The sequence below is a fragment of the Brassica napus genome, chromosome C4 (genome assembly GCF_020379485.1).
Source record: "Brassica napus cultivar Da-Ae chromosome C4, Da-Ae, whole genome shotgun sequence".
Lineage (NCBI taxonomy): Eukaryota > Viridiplantae > Streptophyta > Magnoliopsida > Brassicales > Brassicaceae > Brassica > Brassica napus.
The window spans coordinates 38880104-38903851 of record NC_063447.1 but is presented as its reverse complement, the minus strand read 5'-3'; the positions used below and the strand labels follow the sequence as shown (position 1 = coordinate 38903851).

Genomic DNA, 23748 nt, shown 5'->3' with positions numbered 1-23748 from the left:
CAACATATATCCCCATCCTCCTTTGAGGTCCCATCTTTGTTCTCTATGGTGGTGCAATTGGCACATAGACGATACAGCCAAATGTCTTAAGAGGGGATATGTCTGGCTCATGACCCGTAAGCAATTGTAATGGGGAATATCTATGTTCACTAGACGGTCTTCTACGAATCAGTTCGGCCGCGTGCAAGATCGCGTGTCCCCAAGTTGTGGTCGGAAGCTTAGACCTCATAAGCAATGGTCTAGCTATTAGCTGAATTCGTTTTATGAATGATTCGGCCAAGCCGTTCTGTGTATGTACATGTGCCACGGAGTGTTCCACACTTACCCCCATGGACATACATTAATCATTAAACACTTGGGACGTGAACTCATCAGCATTGGTCTCTATCATTCCGACCTTAGCATAGTTAAAGGCCAGTAGAGAGCGCATGTATAGACTCTAGGACTTTCTTATAGCCTTGGCCGATCTCTATGATCTGAAGGAACTCTTTGTTTCCTTCGCCCTTAGTCTCAATATGAAAGCCATTCATTCGAATGTCTTTAAAGTTCAATAGGCTTCTCTTAGAGCTGAGTGAATACAATGCATCAGATATCTCTAGATGCGTACCCTTAGGGAACATGATATTAGCCTGGCTGTAGCCCTCTATGAGACTTTAGAGACTTTTATATCAAAAACTTTCATTCATTAATAAAATAAGTTCAAAGCAATCAAAACATAGAAAACACAAAGCAAAGAACACAAAAACATAGATGTCGAATTCAACTTCATTCTTTTAAACAATCAGACGTTTCATACTCCATGAGATCGTCTTGTTCATGATTGAAATCATCTTCACCATCTTGATAAGTCATATGAGCTTCAGAATTATTCCCTTTCAAACTCTCTTGGTAGAGGTCAACGAGATGTTTGGGAGTCCTACATGTCTTAGCCCAATGATTATACATACCACATCTATGGCATACGGATTTAGTCGAGTTTTGTGGTTTAAATGATGTACCACGGCCTCGGCCATGACCACGGCCTCCATAAGAGTTTTCTTGGCCACGGCCATATGAGTTGCCTCGGCCTCGACCAAACGAGTTTCGGCCTCGACCACCACGTCCATGCCATTTTCCACGACCACGGCCGTGTTGGCTATCACTCTGGACATGGTTCGACTCTTTCTTATCCTCTACGGCCGCATGTGCCTCAGGTAATGGGTTTGTTCCAGGAGGTCTCAATTCACTGTTTCTCATCAACAGTTCATTGTTCTGCTCAGCGAGCAAGAGACAAGAGATCAGATTAGCATAAGTTGTGAAGTCCTTCTCTCGGTACTGTTGTTGTAACAACACACTGCTTGTGTGGAAGGTGGAAAAGGTTTTCTCAAGCATATCCTTATCCGTTATATCCTCACCACACAGTTTCAATTTAGAAACTATCTTAAACAGGGCCGAGTTATACTCGTCCACGGACTTGAAGTCCTGGATTCTGAGATTCCTCCAATCATACATAGCCTTTGGTAATAACACCGTTCTCTGGTGATCATATCTCGTTTTCAACTCTGTCCAAAGGTCTAGAGGATTCTCAATAGTCAAATACTGATCTTTGAGACTCTCAATAAGATGATGACGTATAGTTAATATAGCTTCATATCTATCTTTCTCACTTGCATTATTGCCCTCGGTGATACATTCACTGAGTCCCTTGGATTTTAGGATGATCTTAGCATAAAGTGCCCATTGCAAGTAATTATCTGCAAAGAGATTTAGGGCAGCAAAATCCAAGTTGTTGATTTTCGACATCTAAACCTCAAGTCGGGTTGAATGGACCACCGAATAGAGAAGAACGCGAGCTGATCGTTGCTGTCAGGTCGCGAACGGGTTGCTGTCTGTCGCGAACGGATTGAAGCTGAGACGAGTCGCGAACGGGAGCAAACAGCTATCGGGTCGTGAACGTGCTGGCTATTGAACGGTATCGGGTCGCGTCGAGCAGGCTGGGATAGTGTCTCGCGAACAGGCTGAAGTCGCGAGCTGAGGAACAGACTGAGGTCGCGTGCTGAGATCGGGAACGCCTTGAGTATGGGATTTTAGGTTCTCGATCAGATTAGGGTACGTCGTCGGGTTTAGGGTTTATCGCCTGGATGAGATTAGGGTTTTAGAGTTCGGACTTTAGCTTAGGGTTTAGAGCGTAATCGTGCTGATAACGTGTTGTGAAACTAGAGAATAGAATCTGTAGTTCTTATTATTCATAAACATAAGGAGCCCTTTATATATAGGGAATTACACCGTCATAGAATAATGAAAAGACTAAAGAAATGAAATACAAATATGAAAATAGTACAAATCATAAACCAATAAGAAAAAGGAAAAAGGTGGCTGACTCTCTCTCCTCTAGACTCGCGGCCGACTCTCTCTCTCTCTAGCATTGGGCCGATTATGAACCGTACCGGTTATGGACATCCACGATATGATTTATAAGAATTAATTTAGAGTTAGAGTTAAGAGTGAGTTTTTGAAGAGAGAGTTTCAAATTAAAAAAAAATTAAAATTTTCAAAATAAAAATGAGCTAATTTGGTCATTTTTTTTCTTTGAAAACTATTTTTGTGACAAAAACTTAAAAAATGTTATTTGAGAAAATTACTATTTTTTTTAAACATCAACTTATTTGGTTACCTATGTCCATATGATACATTTATCTTTTTGATTATACATTCAGAAAAGAAATAAACTAAGCATGTTTGATATACACTTATGCAGTAGTCAGTAGAATGATGCATGATCTATCAGAAAATGATTTGCAAAACAGTGCAAGTAAAGGCAAAACCTAAAAATATCATTACTTTTGTTGAGAGACTCATGGTAAGAGACTCCTGTTTATGAACTTTGGAGGGAGAGGAATGCAAGGCTACATACATCATGTTCATGTTCATATAACAAAAGATTGTTTTTGCATTCACACTTTTTCGAAACAAAAGAGAGGGAATGCCTTTTTGCCATTCACACTCTCTTTCTCCCGTGTGAAGGAGCTGAAAATAAAAACAAAGCCGATTTGACCAACTTCATAATAGCTTTTACTTCCAGTGGGGGTTATTTACATTTTTCATTCTACACCCAATTTCCATCTAAATTTCCCTAAGACATTGTAAAAAACACACACCCTTTCACTTATATAGGGTGGTCTGAAACATCTCACACACACACACACACACACACACACAAGAGTTTCACCTTAATTTGCCACTCTTCTTCGAAAAGGGCCAACAACAAACTTCTTCCTAAAACCTGAAACACACACACACACACAAGATGATAAGACTCTCAAATCATTCTTCTAAATTTTGGCAAATATTCCAATCAGATTCAGCGAGAGTTGTAAAATGTGGTGGTGGATTCAGTGTTAACCTAATTTACTTTTGACTGATTCATTCAATCCCTGAAGATCACATCATCTGCTATTTCCATCAACGGCTGCAACGACCCCGGCGAGAACTTTCTCGCGAAGAAGTAATCCAAACTCGAGTTCGATCTCCTCAACCTATGAATCAGCTGAGATGACACCTCGGAGGCACCGTACGTGTGAGGATGACCGCTGACACTACCGGTCCAGTTAACACGTGTGAGTGTAAACCGGCTACATCCTCCAGGATCCTCGAGAGACAAGAGCGTCGGAAAATAATGTTCTTCAGGGTAGCAAGACTCCGCATCAACGCACGGCAACCTAAACTTCCTCCACAGCTTCCTCTCTTGAATCACCAACAAAGCGTGACGTTTCGACAGAACGAAGAACTGAGACCCCACGCGGAAGTCTTGGTAACGGATCTCAGGCATCATCGCGTCGTATCCACGCGCGTTGTACCGTTGCGGGAGGAAAGGCTCGTCGGAGAGGATCTCGATGAAGCTTTGGCGAGATTTGGAGAGGTGGCTGTGGATGTAACTGAAGGAGTGGAGAGGGATGCAGTGCTGCGAGACGAGAGCGAAGTAGAGGTTGTCAGGGTCGTCGAGGATGGCGCGTGCTATCAGTCGCCGTTCCGCGGAGATTAGCGACGGGGAGGCGCGTGCGGTTCTCTTCGCCGGGATGAATTTGGCGTTGATTGAGGAGGAGAGGAGTGGGGAGGTTGCGGAGGATGGATCCGCGTGGATGTAAGCGTTGTAGAGATGCTCGTGGCCTTGGAAGAAGGTTTCCCAGAGAGGTAGGAAGGTTAGATCGGTGTTTGTTAGAAAGAGGAACGCGATCTTGGGAGGAGGAGGGGTCTGTGAGAGGGAGATGAGACGGCGGGTGTTGGAGGAGGAGAGGGCGGCGCGGTGGAAGAGGGAGAGGTCGTCGAGTTCATCGGCGGTGGAGAGGAGGTTGTTGCCGGAGGAAGAGAGGAGGATGTGAGGGGAGAGGAAGAAGAGGAGTGAGAGGGAGAGGAAGAGGAAGAGAGAAAGAGAATAGAGGAGGGTGGAGGAAGAGAACATCTCTGAAACAAAACACAACTGGAAATTTTCTGAGGAAGACGATGATGCAGAATGACGATAAAAAGAGAAAAGGTAAAATATGACGTCAGCTAATTGGGACACGTGGACAAATTCTAATGATATGGATAAAGACAGGAACAAATGTAAGAAGAACAACGAGAAGCTTTGATTTTTTTTAAAAAAAATATGCTTTTCTTATCCACTTGAGTCATCACTTCACAGAGTCACCATGATGTGTTGACTATGTGTGTGTGTGTGTGTGTTACGTTTGCTCTATCCACTCATTCCTGTCCTCATCCTACCAAGATATTCAGATTTTCTTTTTGCTCATATTTTGATTCCCAAAACATAAACTTTCTTCAATAGTTATTCTATTCATCATCTTTTCTCATGGCGGCTCTCTCCACCTTCTACCACCCACTCTGCGCACACCACAACCACTGTACAACAAGACACGGCGTCAGATCTCTGACCGTGATGTCTTGTCAGAAGCAGAAATCACCGGAAGAGAGTGGGGGAGTGGTCCAGAGAACAGTGATAAGGATGATTTCAGAGGCTGGGAAGATTGGGAAGAATCTGAAGCCAGAGAAGAAAGGCGACATGAAGGATCTGATGCTTATGAGTCTCTCTTTTGCAGTTTATGTCTATATATCTCAACTAATGGTATGTGCTTACTTCTCCTGGACCCATGTCGCCCTCCCCAATCCCTCATGGTAGTTGTTTAGCTAAGATAGATACTTTCTTATGCCCCTCAAGTCATAATTATGTTATGTATATATTCTGCACATCATTTATAATATTACCAAGCTCCATTCCTTTCAAATTAATTGCAAACATTGAAGAACTGAAAGTTGAACTTTTAATTTGGTCTCTTATAGTTGAATTTGTTAAAGCTAGAAACACCCTTCATTTTTTTTTTCTATGTCTAGCAGTTAACATCTCACTCCTTAGTGCATAATCTCGTTTAAGAAATTGGATACTGAACATTATCATAGCTCTAAAGCAAAAATAAAGACAACACGATTTCCTCCCAGATATGCTTTACATTAGGTTCACAGGAAAATCAAGATGATTCAGCAATCTACCAATGATGGATGCATCCACCACAACAAGAGGGATGCTTAGAGTACATAATGGATAGCCACATACCTTTTCCTAGAACCATTTCAATAGGTTGCTGTTCTTGCCATGTATCCTTAATGCCCTATAGTGCACCATGGTCCAATGCAGTATTGGTCAGATGGAGAATCCCAAACAAGTGGTAACATTGTAAAAGATTTCTCAAGATAATGTTGGATTAACTTGTTAGTAGATTCCACCGCAAAAGAATATAAACCAATAAGAGCATGAGAGCTAAACACTGGGTACTTAGTACTTACACAAGCATGTGCATTGTCAAGTACTTGGATGGCTTGAAATCGTGACCTTCCTTTAAGATCTGCTTACTGACTTTCTCATCCAGGACTTCCATTTCACTATCAGCTTTAGGGGGAACACTACCATCTTGAGAAGGCTCACCCTGAAGCCAAATGATGCAGTAGGAACATAAAGTAGTCATTATAAATACTTTAGAATGAAGTTGTTTTGTCCAGCAGATCACAATACATGCAGTTTGAAGTTTGAACTACATCTGGAGAAAATCCACCACCACTGAAACAAAGCACGGGAAAGAAAAAAATACTAGATTTTGAAGAAACAGAAAAGCGAAGCTGGACAAATATTTCTGCCTAGCAGCTTCTGAAATTAAACAAGGTGAAGTAATCTATATTCAGGGAATGAATGAATGAATGAATAAAATGGCACCAACAAGAAAGGAGAGAAAGTTATTTACCAAGAGTTAAGACTTTGATGCTCCAGAGATTCATTCATTGTTTTCCAATCCAAGTTTCGATCCAGTAGTACCTGAATCAGAAGGGAGAAGTGTTATAGTCAAAACAAACCTTCTAGAAAGAATCTTCTTAATTTGGGCTGTATTTGTAATTAAACAATTTTCAACATAATATATTTTACTATTTTTGGAATAAAATTGGTATGATAGAACAAAAACTAAATCTTCTGTAATACTGAATGGTTTTGTAATACCATTTTATGTTTGATTTTATATAAAGATTACTATATCGTTAGCATAATTTAATTAATTATGTATGTGTCATTTGCCTGACCTTTTCTTGTTTGTTTCATGGACTAGGATGTTGACTATGATGAGTGGGAGAGAGAAGGAATGTGAATGAAGGAATCCACAAGCGTCTCCGCCAATTTCTGAGTACAAACAATCACTTCCTCCCATTCTCAAGGCCCTAAATCAAAAGACAAGAAGAAAAAAAGCAACAAATCAAAAAGCTTTCTTCCTCCCCAAGAAACAATTAATCCATCTAAATCCAGCAATACTATAGGAACAACAAATAAGATAACATAGAGAGAAGATGAATACAACTGCAACCAAAAACGTATGCGGAGACAAATGGTACCTTAACCTAGACAAGCCTGAAGAGGCTTTGAAGGTTCTTGGATTCATCGCTATATTCGTCATCCGAACTCTCCTCCATCATGCCATGAAGCCTTTAGGCCAACCTTACCTCACCACCGATTTTGCTGTATGTCAACCTCTTCTTCTCTTTATTTCCTCTTCTGATGGTTTCCATAACTAATCCAACTTGTTGTGTGCATCAGATAGGACTGATTCTAGGTAATCTTCCCAAGTTTCGAGAGGCATTCTCGGGGCCTTACTCGACTACTCTCAACAACATTATCGAGTTTGGAATGATCTGCCATATGTTCGTGATGGGTCTAGAGATGAATCCAAGCGTCCTTCTCAGACCACCCACAAAAGACGCATTCATAGCATACACAAGCATCCTCACAACCTTTGTCCTAGCCTTTTTCACAACATCTTTCCTCCATTACACCAAAACTGCTCCTTTCGTTTTCTCCCTCGCTCTTGCCCTCATGGCCTCAAGCACCGGCTCACCTATCCTCACCCGTGTCATCTCCAATCTCAAAATCAGAAAATCCGATCTCGGAAAGCTCGCATCAGCCGCAGGTGTCCACACCGATATGATCTCAACCTTGTTTTATTGCATCGGATTCATTTTCTTCCCTACAGAGAAACCTCTCCCTCGTCCTCTCCAAAGATTCTTCAGAGCCCTCCTCATGTTTTGCCTCTTCCTTGCTCAAGTCACTTTCACTTCAATTGTATCCCCCATCTTTCTTAATTGGGTCAACAACGAGAACCCTGAAGGCAAACCACTTAAAGGCTCTCACCTCGTTATGTCCCTAGCATTTGTCGTCTTCATCTGCAGTTTCCCAACTTGGCCACCTCAATCAATGTACAATCCAATTCTCAGCGCCTTCACGGCGGGTCTCTTCCTTCCAAACCAAGGAAGAATGTCAAAATGGATCATTAACAAAATCAACTACTTGCTCAGCACGGTCTTCTACCCTATCTTTTTCTTCTGGGTGGGATTCATAATCCACATGAGAAACTTTGACATAGGAGATAAAATGGCGTACGCAAGATTCTTTGCCCTTCTTGCCACTGTCATAATCGGAAAAGTCATTGGAACAGTCTTGTGTGGTGTAATACTCGGATATCATGTTCCGGAAACCGCATCTCTTGGACTGCTTTTGACCACTAAAGGCCATTTTCATGTCTACTTGGCCGCCTTAGCCATTCGGGTACCAAGCCTTCTCTTCTTTTTTTTTCCTTCAGATATTCTTTAAAACAAGATCTTTTACCCTTTCTTTGATTCGATGAAATGCAGACAAACAGAGTGAAAAATACGACAGGTGCAATGATCATCTTCGTCATTGTCCTCACAGTGGTCTACTCTCCATTCGTGGTCATGGACATTATTAAACGCGCGAGAAAGCGAGTGCCTGTGCACATCATGGCGCTTCAGTGGCTCGATCCAACAACCGAGCTTCGAGTTTTGATCGGTCTTCATGGTCCTCATAACATTGGTTCCACTCTCAACCTTATGGAGATTTGCCATGGAGGACGTGAGCCAGGGTCCATATTCTACGCAACTGACATGGTGGAGCTGACTGATGAGATTGCCGCCACACTGAAAAAGGGCGGTGGAGGGGGTCAGAGTAATGAGTCAGTAACGATAACAGACAGGTCGGTGACAGAGATGCGGGAGAGTATAACCGCGGCTGTGAATGGGTACGGGGAGCTCCGCAGTGGACAAGGTGTGACAGTGAGGCGGATGTTAGCATTGTCAACGTTTATAACCATGGCACACGACATTTGCGGTTTGGCTGATGAACTTATGGTTTCCATTATAATTCTACCATTCCATAAAAGCAGAAATCCTGATGGCACTCTTGACTCTGGCCATGCCGGGTTCCGTCATGTGAACCGAAAGGTAAACATATTCGTCCAAGTACTGTTCAGAGTGAGACGTGATTTTCGCTTTTGCGTGTGCAGATTCTGAAGAACGCACCGTGTTCAATAGGAATTCTCGTGGATAGGTCGTTCGGGCAAACAGAAGAGGCATGGAGACCAGGAGCATCCATGGACATTGCTATTATATTCATAGGTGGTGGAGACTGCCGAGAGGCACTAGCCTTTGCTGCACAAGTGGCTCGACACCCTGCTGTCAAGCTAAGCGTGATACGTTTCTTGGAAGACAAGAGCACTCAGAACGCACAGAAACGCAGCAGCATCTTGAACAGAGCGAGTGTGGTAGAGCAAGAGGAGGAAATGAAGCTTGATGACGAGTGTTTTGCCGAGTTCTACGAAAGATACATAGCTGGTGGAGGAGGAGTGTCTTACATGGAGAAGCATCTCACAAACTCTTCAGAGACTTTCACGGCACTTAAATCATTGGACGGAGAGTATGGGCTGGTGATTGTTGGAAGAGGAGGAGGAAGGGCTAGCAGCGCATTAACCACTGGTCTCAACGACTGGCAGCAATGTCCAGAGCTTGGTCCCATAGGTGATGTTCTTTCGGGCTCAGATTTCTCCCACAACACATCGATGTTGATTATTCAGCAGCAGCGCACAAGAGGTCAGCTAGAAGGGCTTCATGATGATTTCACCATCCTGTGAATATCTGTTCAAATGCAGTAACTTAGTACCTTGGAAGAGTAGACCACAGCTATTAAAAAGACTATGTACAATAAAAGGTTTTTGTAGATAAGATGAAAATAAGACAAGGTAATATAAATAGTACTTCTTAGCAGCCGGAAATGGTCTCCAAAACATAAGAGTTAAAACAAGTAACATGAAAATTTGTTGCTAAATTAGAAAAGCAAAGTAGCAACAAGCTCATTATAAGTCTTCAGGTTGGTGCTTAGAGTAAGGAAAATGTGATTCCAAAGTGCCGATGGAGAACTCTGAGCTCCTTAGTAGGGAAACGAGAACCTGGCCACCTCTGCCTGACAACACAGAAGCACAGAGGCGTAAGGTCAAGAGCATTTGATTTTCCACTAGCTAACAAACAAGTAGTTATAAACAGATAATCCCAAAGAAACAGACTCCAGGATTAAAGAAACATATATAATCATACTTTCCGACCAAATGGGTTTCATACAATTAGATCCAACCAGGACTCTGGAGAGAGGGTCATTGGTACCTCAAATTGGCTCTTGAGAAAGTCAAGCTCCTTGTCAAGGTCATTGATAGCCTGATTGTATGCTTGCATCGGGGAGGACTGGCTTGTGGTGTGAATCTGCAAACAAAGCCAACTCCACACTTAAAACAACAGATTCAAAGAAACTTTTATGTATTCTTAATCAACCATTAATCTGAATCCTAACAAAACTCGGGAAACAAAGCTGCATTCCAAATCAAATTGTAGAAATGAGAAGCTTAAACCAACTAATCTTTACATTTTCCATAGAAAAACTGACACTAAATCGATAATTGGATACTAAGGCCAGTCAAGAAGTGAGATTACGGATCCAATTCAAAGCAATTGAAGTAGAGACATGTGTAGAGCTTACCCTGACTATGATTTTGTACTTGAGAGGATGAGGAAGTTGGTACCCAGCAAACAATACATTCTCGTCGCGGTGAAGTTGCCTAGCTGCAAAAAATTAGGGTTTCTTCTTCTTCTGATAAAACAAAAGAATTGTAAAAGAGAGACGATCAATAGTACATGCGGACGATGTTGCCAATGGTATGGTCTTCTCTCTCAATCGTGAAGGAAGCAGCATTGATGATCTTCGTGTCCCTCTCATATGAAACCCTAGCAAAATCGACAGGGGTTTTACCGCAGCAATTACAGCCAAAAGGATGAAGATTAAGAGCAAGCTTTCGAGTGCAAATACTTTTTGGTGCCTTCAGGAACGACGAATCGCTCGTATCGGTCCGGAGCGTTCATGGCTTATCGGAGATTCTCGCTTCTGTCTCTTTCGCCGTCGCGGGTTCTTCAGCTTCTGACGAACAACGAGTTAAGGAAAGAAGAAAGCCACGGCGTCGTTTTGTCTATGCGCGTAAAAGGAAAAACAATAAATTAGAATATTGGTTTATATCCACGTGTTGATATTTATTGGTTTTAGCTTTTGGCTCGTATATTTCCTTTTAGGTCCATATTTACACTTATTAGACCTACTTTCTAGCTACTCCATATCACACTAACATACATTCCCATGTCAACTACTTTATTGTGTTTCATTGTCTAAATTACCCTCAAAACTAAATCGAGAGTAGTTACCTTTTTCTTTCTTCCCTTTAAATTATCGTAATCTTACTTCATTATCTCAGTTTCTCTCATTCTCTTTAACCTAAGACATCGACGATTGTATTCTTCACCGTCGCCGATCGAAAATCACTGTCACTCTACGGCCTCATAGATCCATCAAGAAGGCAAAAAGTGTCTGAACTTCCTCTACCCTTTCAATCTACTTACCATATGTTACAGATTGACCTAGATCCCCTTCACGCTTTTGTAGTTTCAGAATATTCTGCCGACAAATCTCCTCCGACTCGACGCAGACACACTCCGCCGTTCCTCACCAGAATTAAGCCGTTAATTTATGGGTTTTGAATTTGATCTAAGAGTTGTGAATTTTATGGAATTTGGAGTTCTGATTCGATGAATGAATTTGGCTTGTTTGGTGTTTGTGTGGATACTCAACCTAGTTGACCATGACTTCTTGTCATTTTATAACCAGCCAATCACAATTTCATTTACGCCTAACCACAACTAAGTTTGCAATTGAACGCAAACTCTACGACATCTAATAAAATTTAAGGCACCTTGGTCTTTTATATGCTAGACCACAAAATGTGTAACCAAAGACACAAACTCTGGAACAATATATCTTTCATACATATGACTGCTCAACACATATCCTCACCCACTAACCAAAAGTACAAAACTTCATTGACCACAACTTCATTTACATGAACAACCAGACGACCACATCTTTAGTCCCTCCACAACGACACTAACAAAAAAAAAACTCAAAAAAAATATGTTATCCAACCAAACCAATATGTACTCAATTTAGTTTACAACTTCTTGTCGATCTATAACCAGCTAACCACAACTTCATATACCCTTAACCACAACCACATAACCACAAACAGTTGCAACTCACCACAAACTTTGCAACACCACAAACTCTGCAGATCTAAGGCGTTTAGGTTTTTTGTTTCTTCATATCAAATCCACTACAAACCAATCCAACCGTTGCTGGTTGAGCCATAAACTATAGTACCAATCTCCATCCACCACCAGACAAGTAGATATGTAGTTGCTTCAATAATAGCCGTCAGATTTCTTTTATAAACCTTTAATCTAATGATTCTAACCGAGTCCCGCTGTTCAATAAACTCACCAAATTAATGCATCCAAAGAAAGTTAACTTTTCACTAATTTACGTTTAATCAGCATCCAACCAAAACTTAGCCTCTCTCGTCCACGTAAAGGGCAAAAAGGGAAGAAAAAATCAAAAGTAAGGCAAAACGTACACCACATGGAGAAAGTATGCCAACATGATAAAGATCCATGAAAAAGTACCCAATACTGTAAACTTCTCTAGAGTAATGTTATTTACAAAAATAAAATCTTGTGTGAGACCTAACAAAAAGCCATTTGAACTAGTGTTTTTATTCGGTCAAGCATGGATCTTCATAGAACGGCTCTGGTGAAGCAGGTAGACGTAGATCCTCATAAGGTAGGTAGTTTTGTCGGTTGTCGAATCATCTATGTAAACTTTCTCATAATTGTAATATCCTAATAAATCAGCGTTAAAAAAAAAGAACCAATGTTTTTAAACCTGGATCGGACCGGATTAAACCGCAAACCGTAAACCAGTTTGGGTTGGGTGAATAGCAAAATTCATTTGAACCGGTTAAAAATCCCTATTAAACCGTAAAATCCTAGTAACTGGTGACTCAATGAACCAGTCAAACCCGGAGTTGTATGTAAACCAAAATTTGTTAATGAAATAATTAACTTTTCTTAAACATAGGGTTTGTAAGAAAATAATAAATCAATGCCGCAATTCGTTTTCTTCTTTTGTCGTCTCTACAACTCACAAATCACAAGACTCACAACCATAAATCTTCACGTCAAGGTATTGGTTATGTCTACTTCTCACTTTGTTTATATATTATTACATTACCACATGCGTTGAAAACTTTAATAATTAAAACATTAACATTCATGAAATTCCAAATATATATAAAAGTACAAAGCATTGTACTTATTCTTGCTTCTCACACGAGCAAATAAGAACTTAGTTTACATGATTTGTTTTAAAGGTGGATAAGATTTAGAGTGATGATGCCTAGAGAACAAAGTTTGAATGTGTTTTTCATATTATTTTATAACTTTTTACTACATTTCAGTTTGTTATTTTTAAGTTTTTTAAAAAATTTGGTTACTGAAATATTTTATTTGATAAGATGTTTTTTTAAAGAATATGTATATTATTTAAAATATCATTTAATTGAATTTCCGGCCGAACTATATTGACTCATAACCCAAAACTTTTCCGGTTGGTTGCCAGTCCGGTTTTAAAAAAAATTGATTTGAACCAGACAGTGGCTTTAATTACACATAGCTTGTCCAATTACATGGTTTATTTTTTTCTCGTCAAGGCTCTGATTGGATACGCGGTTTTTAGATTTTGCTTTTTTTTTTTTTTTTTTTAGTTTTTGAATTTTGGTTTATGGTTTTCCAGTAGATTTTAGTTTTTTTAACACGAATGGTGATAGTAGATTTTTATTTTTGAATTTTAGTTTTGTTCCTCGATAGCAAATCAGTTTGATTTAGCACCATAATCAAATACGCTAGCACACTCTTTGAAGAACTCGTCAACGTAAGTTAGAAAATATAAGTTTGCACAATTATAGAGATAAGTAGAATAATAACACGGAAATAGAAGATAAACATAAACCAATGTTTATCTAGAGTTCACCTAGAATGACTATGTCTATGGGCCATGACAAAGAGTAAATCCGCTATGATATATTACGACAAAGATTAAGGACCTCTCCCTTCTCTCTCTCAACCTTACATATCGGCTTGCTTAGTGTAGATGGAAGACAACACACATGCTCCTCTTATATAGAGGGAGTTTATTACATTAACGTATTTGAATTAGGGGTTCTTACCCCTTTTCATAAACTTATTAGAAATATTTCCAAACTACTTTCAACTTCCATAAACAATGAAAGTTATATTTATTTTTCCTAATTGACTTTCATATTTTGCTTAAAACTATGCAATCTTGTATGATTTCCATCACTAAAGCTTGACGGATTCCTTGACGAAGTCTTTGATGGATCCTTTGACGAATTCTTTGACGAAGTCCTTGACAGATTCCTTGATGAAGTCATTGACGACTCCGAAGAAACTCTACCTTGATGATCGAACATGATATATATGCTACTTTAGATCATGTAAACCCATGTATTTACCAGATAAAATATCAGCAAAATTATTCGAAATAAAAATGTGCATCTTTCTACTGATGTGCTTAGTCCTCTCGGGATACACATTGTTATTTGCTAGATGTTTGAACTATTTTTTGAACATTATGAATAATGTATTCATATGTCAAGAAAGAAGTTTTATTTGAATGAGAAATGGAGGTCTAATGTGTGTGATTTGAGAAACTTGTATAAAGTAGCAAATACACACATTAGATATTTGAATTTGGATTTGGGTTTTTTGATTTGTTAGTTGGACTTCATGTTCATTAACTTAATCTTATAAACCAAATATATGTTGATCTTTTATATTGATAAAATATAAAAAAGAAACTTATTTTAAAGTATATTATTTAATTTGAATTTGTCAAACAAAAAATAATTTTACTCTTTAATTTCTTGGTCAAAATGTGGAATAAATTCACATAATAATTGACAAGAATTAAAGACTCCATTAGTGCACCATGGATGTTTCATTTTTGTGTTGAAAAATGAAACTTGTGCTTTTCATTATTTTTCTATAAAATGGCTTGGTAGCATTATAGAAAATATACATTCAACAATAACAAATCACTTTCTCCCACTAAGAATAGTTATGCTAATATTTTTTTTTTCTGAGTCTCAGAGTACATCACAAAATTAGGTTCGATAGATTATGTTTTTCGGTGATGGTAAACATAATCTGACCGCTATGAAACTGTCACACTACGGAGCGTTTAAAGGTTTAAAGAAAGAGATTAACCATCTCGACTCTGTAATTCTTCTTTATTTTTATATTTCGGCATTGTAATTTTAATTTATGTTCTTATTATTCTTTACAAATATCAGTTGTCGTAAAATAAGGTTTCTGCACTAGACACAATGCAATTCACAGATATCTCAACAGTGTATTGCTTAAATCCAAGCTCTTGCTCTAAGTCTCTCAATCACATTCCTCTTTGACAAATTCAACCAGTGCTACACTTTGTAAACATGATCTCAAGCTGATTGTATTCCCACCAACCATAAAAAATACAACTTGAAATCATCCTTCTCTTGTTCAAATCTGAAGCAAAATCTGAATCACAAAAATTTTCAATCTTAAAGCACTTCATTCTTTTTGAAGTACAATTTTAGATTTTGTATTCGTATCAGTTTGGTAAGGTACATAGGTCTAAGAGAAAGAGAGCATCACTTGCAGGTAAAAATCAGCGTTCAATTAAGATGAATATGTGTCACCGTTACGTTAAGAGAGTTTGTTAGACGAAATGCTTGATGCTAGTTGGATTTTGAAGAAGAAGCTGGGGAAAGATGCAAAAGGGAAAGAAGTTCAAATACACGAGGCCTCAGATGATTCATGGTATATTAGATTTTCTGTCTTTGAACGTCTTGATCTTTAGATGTTTATCTATTCTATGTTTTCTAACAAATGAGTAATAAAAACAGGGAGAAAGGGGTTAGGTCTATTCCTCAGAACCAAAAGAAGACGAGGACGTGAGGCTTTTGAGCATCATCCGCATTTGGAACCACATGATCATCTTTGTCATCGAATACCTTTAGATGATTATGTATGTAAAAAATTACAATTTGAAACTAGATTTGCTTTTTTTAAAAAATAATTGGGATAACGTGGTTAGCTACTTATTTGCTAGTGGTGGAACACCAAATAAGAGGTAAGAATGTTACGATGATTATTTCTGTTTCAAAGACGACCCAACTCAAGATGTGTTTTGGGGTTTGCCACGCGTAAGAGTATCATACAGACATGATGTCCGAGCACTAGGACCCCTGTGGATAAGAAGAGACACAACTTTACAATAGTTATTTTTTTGAAATGACAATTAAACTCAATTATAAAACTGTCGGTCCAACATAACTGCAGTATAAGGGGGGTAGCTGCTAGAAGTGGCAGGAATCATATGGATGATGGATAGACATAAAAAGTTAAAATTAAGAGGAGAGCTGTAGAAAGTGGGTAAACACGTGATGATGAAAGCAACCCTTCTTATCACATCTTACGTTATTTTGTTTGGTACTTCAACTACTAGTCGTCATTACCCAGAAAACAAAATAAAAACAGCGATCTGCGTTTTCTTGAATCACAACAAACAAACAAAACAAAAAGGAAGAGAAAATGTTACAGCTGTTTTTCACGATAGCCTTCTCGGCGGCGCCGTTAACGCTGTATATACCGCCGATAAGATGTTTGACGGTGTTCGTTGAGACGATGGAGGAGATGGGAATGGAAGGTAGGGTTTATAGCCGGAGAGTCTTCCCTCGTGCAAGAATTGCTTGGTCTAGGCTTCTTGATTGCTTACTCTCCTCTTCTCCTCGCCGTCCTTGATTTAATTGTTCCTCCTCGTCTCTTTCTTTGTACATATATATTATTTATATCTATGTCATATTTCCTGATGTTTTCGATTTTGAGATAATTCAAGATGATGATAGAGTTTTTTAGTTTCGTGTTCTTGATATATTTTAATAATTAGAGACGGATCTGAATCCTCTCTTTTTGGTTCTCTTTTTAATTTCACAAGTTTTATTTTAATTTAACAAGTTTTATTTCCTGATCATCATCTGGTTAGTTACAGTTGAATATAGTGAAAAATTAACAAAAAAGAATGAATCAATTATTATAGAAAGAAAAGAATTGGTGAAAATGTTTTAGTTGGCCATTGTGCAAGGCTTCAAGAACCAGAGAACGTCCAAGCCCCTTAGGCTTCCTCCTTCCTTGTTGATGATGTCTCTGCTCTTCTCTTCTTTCTCCTTATTCCTGTGACCCCCAACAAACAAACAAAAAACATCCTTTTACTCAGATATTTATGTTCTCACAATTTGATGATAAGAGCCTCCTCATGTCTCTGTTTTTAGAAGGAAAAGGAACAAGTATATTTGATTATATACCGCAGATTTGGTCATCAAGGCCTTTAGAGAGGCTGTCCGGTTCTCTGAGAAGCATTGAGGTGATGGTGGGTTTGTTCTTATTTGCTGCAGTAACCGCTCATGTCCTTTGTTCTTTACATTCCCCAGTTTTAGAGGAGGTATGTTCTCTGCATCAACGACAGGCCTGAAACAGAATCATCCCCAAGTTCAGTACTAAACTCATCAAAGCATAAGCGCTTAATAAAGAAAAACACTTACTTCTTCTTTCTTCTACACTCCTCTCCTTTCATCTTTACTTCCACATTAAGAGAGACAGGTATGTTCTCCGCATCATCCACTCTCCTGCAAATCCTCATTAGTAACTCCAAAATTAGCAACTTTACATAATAAACAAAACTCACAAAGAAGCAAAAAACTTACTTCTTTCTTCTACGACTCTCTTTAATGGTGCTTCCTTTAGCATCCGTTGATTCATGGACCTTATCTTTGTCTTTGATTACCTCGAGCAACGGCTTCCTTTCCTTCTTCAATTCCAAGTCATGAACTTGATGATCATGAGCCTCCTTCACTTGAGGCTTCACAGTAGTCTCTTCTCTCTCAGTTACCCCCCTTGTGGCCAATCTCTTCAACTCATAACAGAACTCTGAGATATGGCCTAGTATGTCCAGATTCCTAGCTGATTGTGTGCTCTTTAGCTTCTTCGGTGTCTCTTTATTCATCTTCTTGACGGAAGTTGATTTAAGTGCTGCTCTCCATGATTGATTTCCTTGTTGGCTTGGAGGAGGCGTGGCTAAGTTTGGATTCTGATTTTCACTGTCTTCTGATAAAGCATGTCCTCTTATCCTACAAGATAACAAGAGAGTGTTAATAAAAAGCATTCAAAGGCCACGGCGAGATTTTTTAAGAAGCATCTCAAGATACCTCTGATTCTGCTCTGTAACTCCTGGAGTCTGCTTCAAGACAGAAAGCCAAGAAACTGTAGTTTCAGTTCTGGTTCGAATCTTTTTTTAAGGAAACAAGAAAGTAAAGAGAAGGAAGGAAGGAGAAGCAAACCTTGGAAGAGTTAGGCGTTAGGAGGAGGAAGTCCTCGGGTCTCTTGGGATGATTGCAGTCTTGAATTGAAAAGTCAAGCCAAGATCAGTAAAGAACATCGAAGAGATTGAGGATGAGTCAAGAGAGATGAATTGTTACCAGGTTTGCAGAACCACTCGTCGTCAATGGAGTCTTGTAAATGGTTGTTAGGGGACAAGAAGTCGAACCATTTGGGAGCTCGGAGGTGTTCGTAGAAGACGTCTTCCACAAATCGAGAATCGATTCGGTTCCAGTCGATCTGAGCAGCCTCCATTAGAGAGAGAGAGAGAGAATACTCAGCGAGTGTGTTGTTTGTTGGTTGGAGCCTGGAGAGGAAAAGGGAAAGGGAAGGAGAAGAAGAATGTAACCGTTGGAGTTAATGTTACAAGCCAGATTAAGCAGCCGATGTGCACGTGGCTTTCTCTGGTTACCGTTGCAGCTTTATTTATTTTACTACGGGTTCACCCGGGATTTCTATTTTAGATTTCAATTAATTTTTTTTTTTTTTAAAAAATAGTATTTGAATATATACATATATATCTCTATATATATTAGAATTGGTTATAAAATAAGCCAGTACACAGATTTAAAACTATTTTATTGATTCTTTTGTCTCATTTTCTTGAAATGATAGAATTGATCAAGTATAGTTCGTTGTGTGTTTTCTTATTTGAAATTATAGATGTAATGACATGAGTTAGAAATTAGTTAAACATTTAGTTTTGATATAAATAATTTGTTATTTTTAATTATTTAAGTTTCTATGTGAATTTTTTTTATGTATGCAATTTTTTTTATTATGATTTTTCATTTTATTTGTCATCTATCTCGAAAGAAAGTATAAACCAACTTTCTACTTACTGTATTTCAAAAATAAATTTATCAGTCTAACTAAATTCAGAGTAATAGAGATTATAAAATGATGTATTCAGTGTAAAAAAAAAACTTAATTCAGCGTATGTCATTTTAAGTTTAGTATATATAGATATTTGGATAACTTTCTCAAAAGATACCAAAAAGTACAAGGAATAAAATGACCAAAAACATTCATTAAAGAGGTAAATAAATTTTTTTACATTTACTTTATAGATATATAAATATAATTAATTATTTAAATAAATAAAAAAACTATTTTGTTTTTTTTGAATAATATATTTTTCAATTCAAACTTTTTTTTTTTAAATATTTTAAATATTTTTCGAGATCCGAAATTTATTTTTGAAGCTATCTTTTTCAAAAAATAAAAATATTAATTAATTTATTATTTAAAATCCCAATTCCCACTTTCCAAAACTTTTCTCCTCAAATCTGAGCCATAAATATGGATTAGTTAACATTTAATTTTATCATTGACATTAGATATCTAAAACTTACGAGGTTTAAGACCATCTCCAATGATTTATTTTATTTTTCACTCAAAAATAGAGTAACTCTATAATAGAGTTTGAGTTTGTCCAATGATATTCTATTTTAGAGTAGAAGTAGAGAAATACTTTGGAGATGATCTTATAGAATGAGAAATAAAGTATTATTGGAATATTTTTACTCTAAACTCTATTTTAGAGTGAAAAATAAAGTGGGGTTGGAGATGTCTTATATTTTATTATATGTCATATCTCCTAATTTCTTACAAAAATTATTAAATAAAATTATTTTAAAATATTTTATATGTGAAATAAAAATAAACTAAAGAGACAAAACTTAAATATTTTTCTATATTAAGTTTTAAGAATGTGAAATTTCTCTTATATTTTTAATAGCTGATATATAATTATAGGGCAATTCTCCATAATGGCACTTTTGAAGTTTTTGTCACCAAAATAGCATCAGAAGGAGAAAGTCACAAAAATGACATTCATTAATTGGCAAAATGTCTCTGATACCCTTGTTTTAAAATTAATTAAACAAACAGAAAAAAAAAAAATCAGAACGGCCTCTCTCTCACGCGACGCGACGGCGATTCTTCTTCTCGATCTCTTCGACGCGACGCGACGGCGGCGACGCTCTCCGATTTCGTTTTATCATTTCCGGTGATCATCTCACGAAGATTCGACTCTCCAAGGTATGATTCCTCTTCTTAGGGTTTCTTATTTGGGGATTTCGATTTGTTGTTTGAATATTTGATGTTCCGAGTTCTTTTTGTTGATAATTTGTTCCGATTTGATATTGCTTCAAAGCTGAATGGTGTGTGTTGTTCTTCGTTTTGTTATAGTTCTCTTGTTAATCTAAATTTTTTAGAATTTCATAGTTAAGAACACACACAAAAATTGTAGCTTTTTCTTATGCTTTAATCGTTATTATCAATGGTTTACGAAGAAAAAGTACAATTTTACTTTGTGCTTTAATGGTATGTTGCAGATTCAAGCTTCTTTGTGAGTGATCTCGTTGTCTATTACTTCTTGCTTGTGTATAGGCTTGGTGAAATCCGAGAGTTCACGAGTGTGTGTTTTTAGTTCGTGTTGCTTTTGAATTTGGGTCTGAGGTCTGAGGTATTGATAGAGTTATACATATTTAGGATTGCCTTCTTACTTTTTTCTTGTTTTACTATCAAAAATGACTTATATCCTTCCTAGCTCGTGTTGCTTTTGAATTTGGGACTAAGGTATTGATAGAGTTGCATTGATAATGGATAGGATTGTGAAAGTATGTGTGTGTGTTTCTTTTTCTCAATTCAGGAAGAGTTTGTATTGTTTCAGGAAAGCCTTCCAGAAAAGTTTGAAATTTTTTTTTCCCCTTGTTTACGCAGGATAGAAACAAATGGGAGATTCATTACCTCTCACACTAACTCTGCCTGAGCCCAATTACCCTATTGGTTCAGAGCCAAAGGAAAAAAAGGTGTCAATAAACCAACATTCAACCTCGATGTATATCTCCATTGTTGAGAGTATTCTAACAGCAGATGAGATTGAGAGAGTACGAGGTTTTTTGGGACCTGTAATGAGGCTCAGTGGGAGGAGTGAAATGAAATTATCAGGAAAGACTGTCTACGGTATTCTCACAAGAAGCATCGTTACTGTCAAAAAGAATGAAGCTTGGTTCCATTTCGCTGGTCAGCCAATGAAGTTCTCTATAAGAGAATTTCATATGGTGACCGGTTTGAAATGTAATGGTGAAGTAGAAGGACCACGAGGGGAATATGAGTGGGACTTGCTAAAGGGGCGTACTCATAAGTTAAGCGACGTGTTGAACCAGCTCAAAAAGACAAGAGTAGATGCTTTTGATGAGAGAGTTTGCCTCGCAATGCTCCTCCTGGTAGAGAGCATATTGCTGCCGAAGAACAACAAAGGGACTTTCCCTTTGGAGTATGTCAACAAAGCAAAGGATATGATGTATCCATGGGGAAGAGACGCTTACCTGGTGCTCCTGAGGTCAATTCAAAAAGCTGTCGCAAACCACCTGGAGGATACTTCAAAATTCGAGTTGCAAGGTTATCCTCTAGTATTCCATCTTTGGATACTAGAGTCCATTCCCTTGCTACGAGATATGTTCAGTAATTGGGCACCGACTGTTGATGTTCCTGGACCGATTTACTTGTGTGAGAAATACACTGAGCTAGAAAATTCATCACTTGAACGGGTTTTACAAATTGAAACTCATAAAAAGGCAAGCTTTTACAGTGACCTTGTTTGATATCTTTCTCTGTTTATTTCGCTTCTTCTTTTTAAAAACTTATTCTCATTGGTTTCTCTTTTTTTATGCTTTCAGCTGAAGGTCACATGCGTCCTACCTCCTATTCCTCATGATCCAGAAGATGATGTCTCCATGGAAGACGAACATAGTGACGAGTTGGAATCTGTGAAAGATATATCCAAGAAAGGGTACAAGTTTAAAGCCGATGATTGGAAAAATAGGTCTGTAGACACATTGGACACATTGGATGCTCTTATCATATGACGATTCATATGACGGAAAATGTGGAGACTAGCCAAGCTTCTGCTTCGATTGAGGATGACTCAGAAAATACCAAACTGAACAAGATCATCGAGTTAATGATGGAGAATGCCAAGAGCATGAAGGATCGAATGTCCTTACTGGAAGCAAAGAACATGGAGCTTAGAGCCCGTGTGTCAGAGTTGGAAGGAAACCAGAATGTTGCTCCACACATTCAGACTCCAGTTTTTCCCACTAATGTGACACAACAGGTAAATTCTCAAAAAAACTTGTTTTACATTTGGACTTTTCAAGTAATTTTTGGAAAATCTTGTACTGTTCTTGAATGCCCTCCTAATTTTTGACACACAGCAATCCAGGGGGACACCTTTATCTCCAATGTCTCAACAGCCTGAGACCCCTTCCCTTCAGACTCAAGAATTCTCTCCTAATTTGCCACGAGAGGTATATGCTCAAGATATTGTTTTGCATATTGAGTTTTGAAGTAATATTTGGAAGCTTTTAAACACACTTAGGATGACTTTTCCTGATTTTTTGCAGACTGGAAGAGAGCCATTTAATGAGACCCCTTCCCCTCAGACTCAAGAATTCTCTCCTAATTTGCCACGAGAGGTATATGCTCAAGATATTGTTTTACATTTTGAGTTTTGAAGTAATGTTTGGAAGCTTTTGTGCACACTTGTGATGACCTTTCCTGATTTTTTGAAGACTGGGAGAGAGCCATTTAATGAGACCCCTTCCCTTCAGACTCAAGAATTCTCTCCTAATTTGCCACGAGAGGTATATGCTCAAGATATTGTTTTGCATTTTGAGTTTTGAAGTAATATTTGGAAGCTTTTAAACACACCTGGGATGACTTTTCCTGATTTTTTGCAGGCTGGAAGAGAGCCATTTAATGAGACCCCTTCCCTTCAGACTCAAGAATTATCTCCTAATTTGCCACAAGAGGTATATGCTCAAGATATTGTTTTACATTTTTGAGTTTTGAAGTAATGTTTGGAAGCTTTTGTGCACACTTGTGATGACCTTTCCTGATTTTTTTGAAGATTGGGAGAGAGCCATTTAATGAGACCCCTTCCCTTCAGACTCAAGAATTCTCTCCTAATTTGCCACGAGAGTTATATGCTCAAGATATTGTTTTACATTTTGAGTTTTGAGGTAATGTTTGGAAGCTTTTGTGCACATTTGGGATGACCTTTCCTGAATTTTGCAGAGTGGGAGAGAGCCATTGAATGAGATAACTTCCCTTCTGGCTCAAGAATTCTCTCCTAATTTGACACCAGAGGTATATGCTCAAGATATTGTTTTACATTTTGAGTTTTGAAGTAATGTTTGGAAGCTTTTGTGCACATTTGGGATGACCTTTCCTGAATTTTGCAGAGTGGGAGAGAGCCATTGAATGAGACAACTTCCCTTCAGACTCAAGAATTCTCTCCTAATTTGACACCAGAGGTATATGCTCAAAAATATTGATTTATACTTGGAGTATACAAGTAGCTTTGTAAGCTTTTGTACATATAAAGGCATTACTGATTTTCTTGCAGAATGACCCAGAGTGATCATATGAGACGCCATCCAATGCTAATGAAAAAGA

General features: G+C 38.1%; 8 protein-coding genes across 10 annotated transcripts; 5 read left to right on the top strand and 3 right to left on the bottom strand.

Moving 5' to 3' along the window:
- Positions 1-2878: 2878 nt before the first annotated feature.
- Positions 2879-7051, bottom strand: LOC106390723 (glycosyltransferase BC10-like). Its single transcript, XM_048754231.1, has 3 exons — positions 7043-7051; positions 3383-4467; positions 2879-3262 (listed from the first exon to the last, which is right to left on the bottom strand). The coding sequence occupies exon 2, from the start codon at positions 4436-4438 to the stop codon at positions 3407-3409; it is 1032 nt and encodes a 343-aa protein (XP_048610188.1). The 5' UTR covers positions 4439-4467; positions 7043-7051; the 3' UTR covers positions 2879-3262; positions 3383-3406.
- On the top strand, positions 4829-5261 carry BNACNNG36670D. The gene has a single exon (XM_013831250.3). It carries the CDS (start codon positions 4829-4831, stop codon positions 5153-5155), a length of 327 nt encoding a protein of 108 aa, XP_013686704.1. The 3' UTR covers positions 5156-5261.
- LOC106390722 (cation/H(+) antiporter 28) lies at positions 6732-9644 on the top strand. The gene is made up of 4 exons (XM_013831247.3): positions 6732-7032; positions 7109-8113; positions 8200-8805; positions 8868-9644. The coding sequence occupies exons 1-4, from the start codon at positions 6862-6864 to the stop codon at positions 9489-9491; spliced, it is 2406 nt and encodes an 801-aa protein (XP_013686701.1). The 5' UTR covers positions 6732-6861; the 3' UTR covers positions 9492-9644.
- Positions 9558-11521, bottom strand: LOC106390724 (DNA-directed RNA polymerases II, IV and V subunit 11-like). Of its 2 annotated transcripts, XM_022700981.2 has the most exons (6): positions 11101-11521; positions 10715-10871; positions 10543-10632; positions 10388-10466; positions 10018-10113; positions 9558-9820 (listed from the first exon to the last, which is right to left on the bottom strand). In XM_022700981.2, exons 2-6 carry the CDS (start codon positions 10765-10767, stop codon positions 9788-9790), a joined length of 351 nt encoding a protein of 116 aa, XP_022556702.1. In that variant the 5' UTR covers positions 10768-10871; positions 11101-11521; the 3' UTR covers positions 9558-9787. The 2 variants fall into 2 exon arrangements, with proteins under 2 accessions (XP_022556702.1, XP_048610189.1); XM_048754232.1 differs by lacking the exon at positions 11101-11521 and having other exon boundaries at positions 10388-10470; positions 10715-10859.
- Positions 11522-16443: 4922 nt separating this feature from the next.
- On the top strand, positions 16444-16830 carry BNACNNG36640D. The gene has a single exon (XM_013832030.3). The coding sequence runs from the start codon at positions 16444-16446 to the stop codon at positions 16651-16653; it is 210 nt and encodes a 69-aa protein (XP_013687484.1). The 3' UTR covers positions 16654-16830.
- A 21-nt stretch (positions 16831-16851) lies between these two features.
- Positions 16852-18755, bottom strand: LOC106391403. 2 transcript variants are annotated; one of them, XM_013832028.3, is made up of 7 exons: positions 18384-18755; positions 18246-18304; positions 18114-18145; positions 17613-18035; positions 17451-17534; positions 17214-17376; positions 16852-17082 (listed from the first exon to the last, which is right to left on the bottom strand). In XM_013832028.3, the coding sequence occupies exons 1-7, from the start codon at positions 18535-18537 to the stop codon at positions 17077-17079; spliced, it is 921 nt and encodes a 306-aa protein (XP_013687482.1). In that variant the 5' UTR covers positions 18538-18755; the 3' UTR covers positions 16852-17076. The 2 variants fall into 2 exon arrangements, with proteins under 2 accessions (XP_013687482.1, XP_013687483.1); XM_013832029.3 differs by having other exon boundaries at positions 18114-18142.
- A 2265-nt stretch (positions 18756-21020) lies between these two features.
- Positions 21021-22157, top strand: LOC125586064. Its single transcript, XM_048755859.1, has 2 exons — positions 21021-21866; positions 21969-22157. The coding sequence occupies exons 1-2, from the start codon at positions 21021-21023 to the stop codon at positions 22155-22157; spliced, it is 1035 nt and encodes a 344-aa protein (XP_048611816.1).
- On the top strand, positions 22154-23713 carry LOC125586063 (proteoglycan 4-like). The gene is made up of 9 exons (XM_048755858.1): positions 22154-22405; positions 22506-22598; positions 22695-22766; positions 22863-22934; positions 23031-23102; positions 23201-23290; positions 23368-23439; positions 23535-23606; positions 23699-23713. The coding sequence occupies exons 1-9, from the start codon at positions 22154-22156 to the stop codon at positions 23711-23713; spliced, it is 810 nt and encodes a 269-aa protein (XP_048611815.1).
- Positions 23714-23748: the final 35 nt, after the last annotated feature.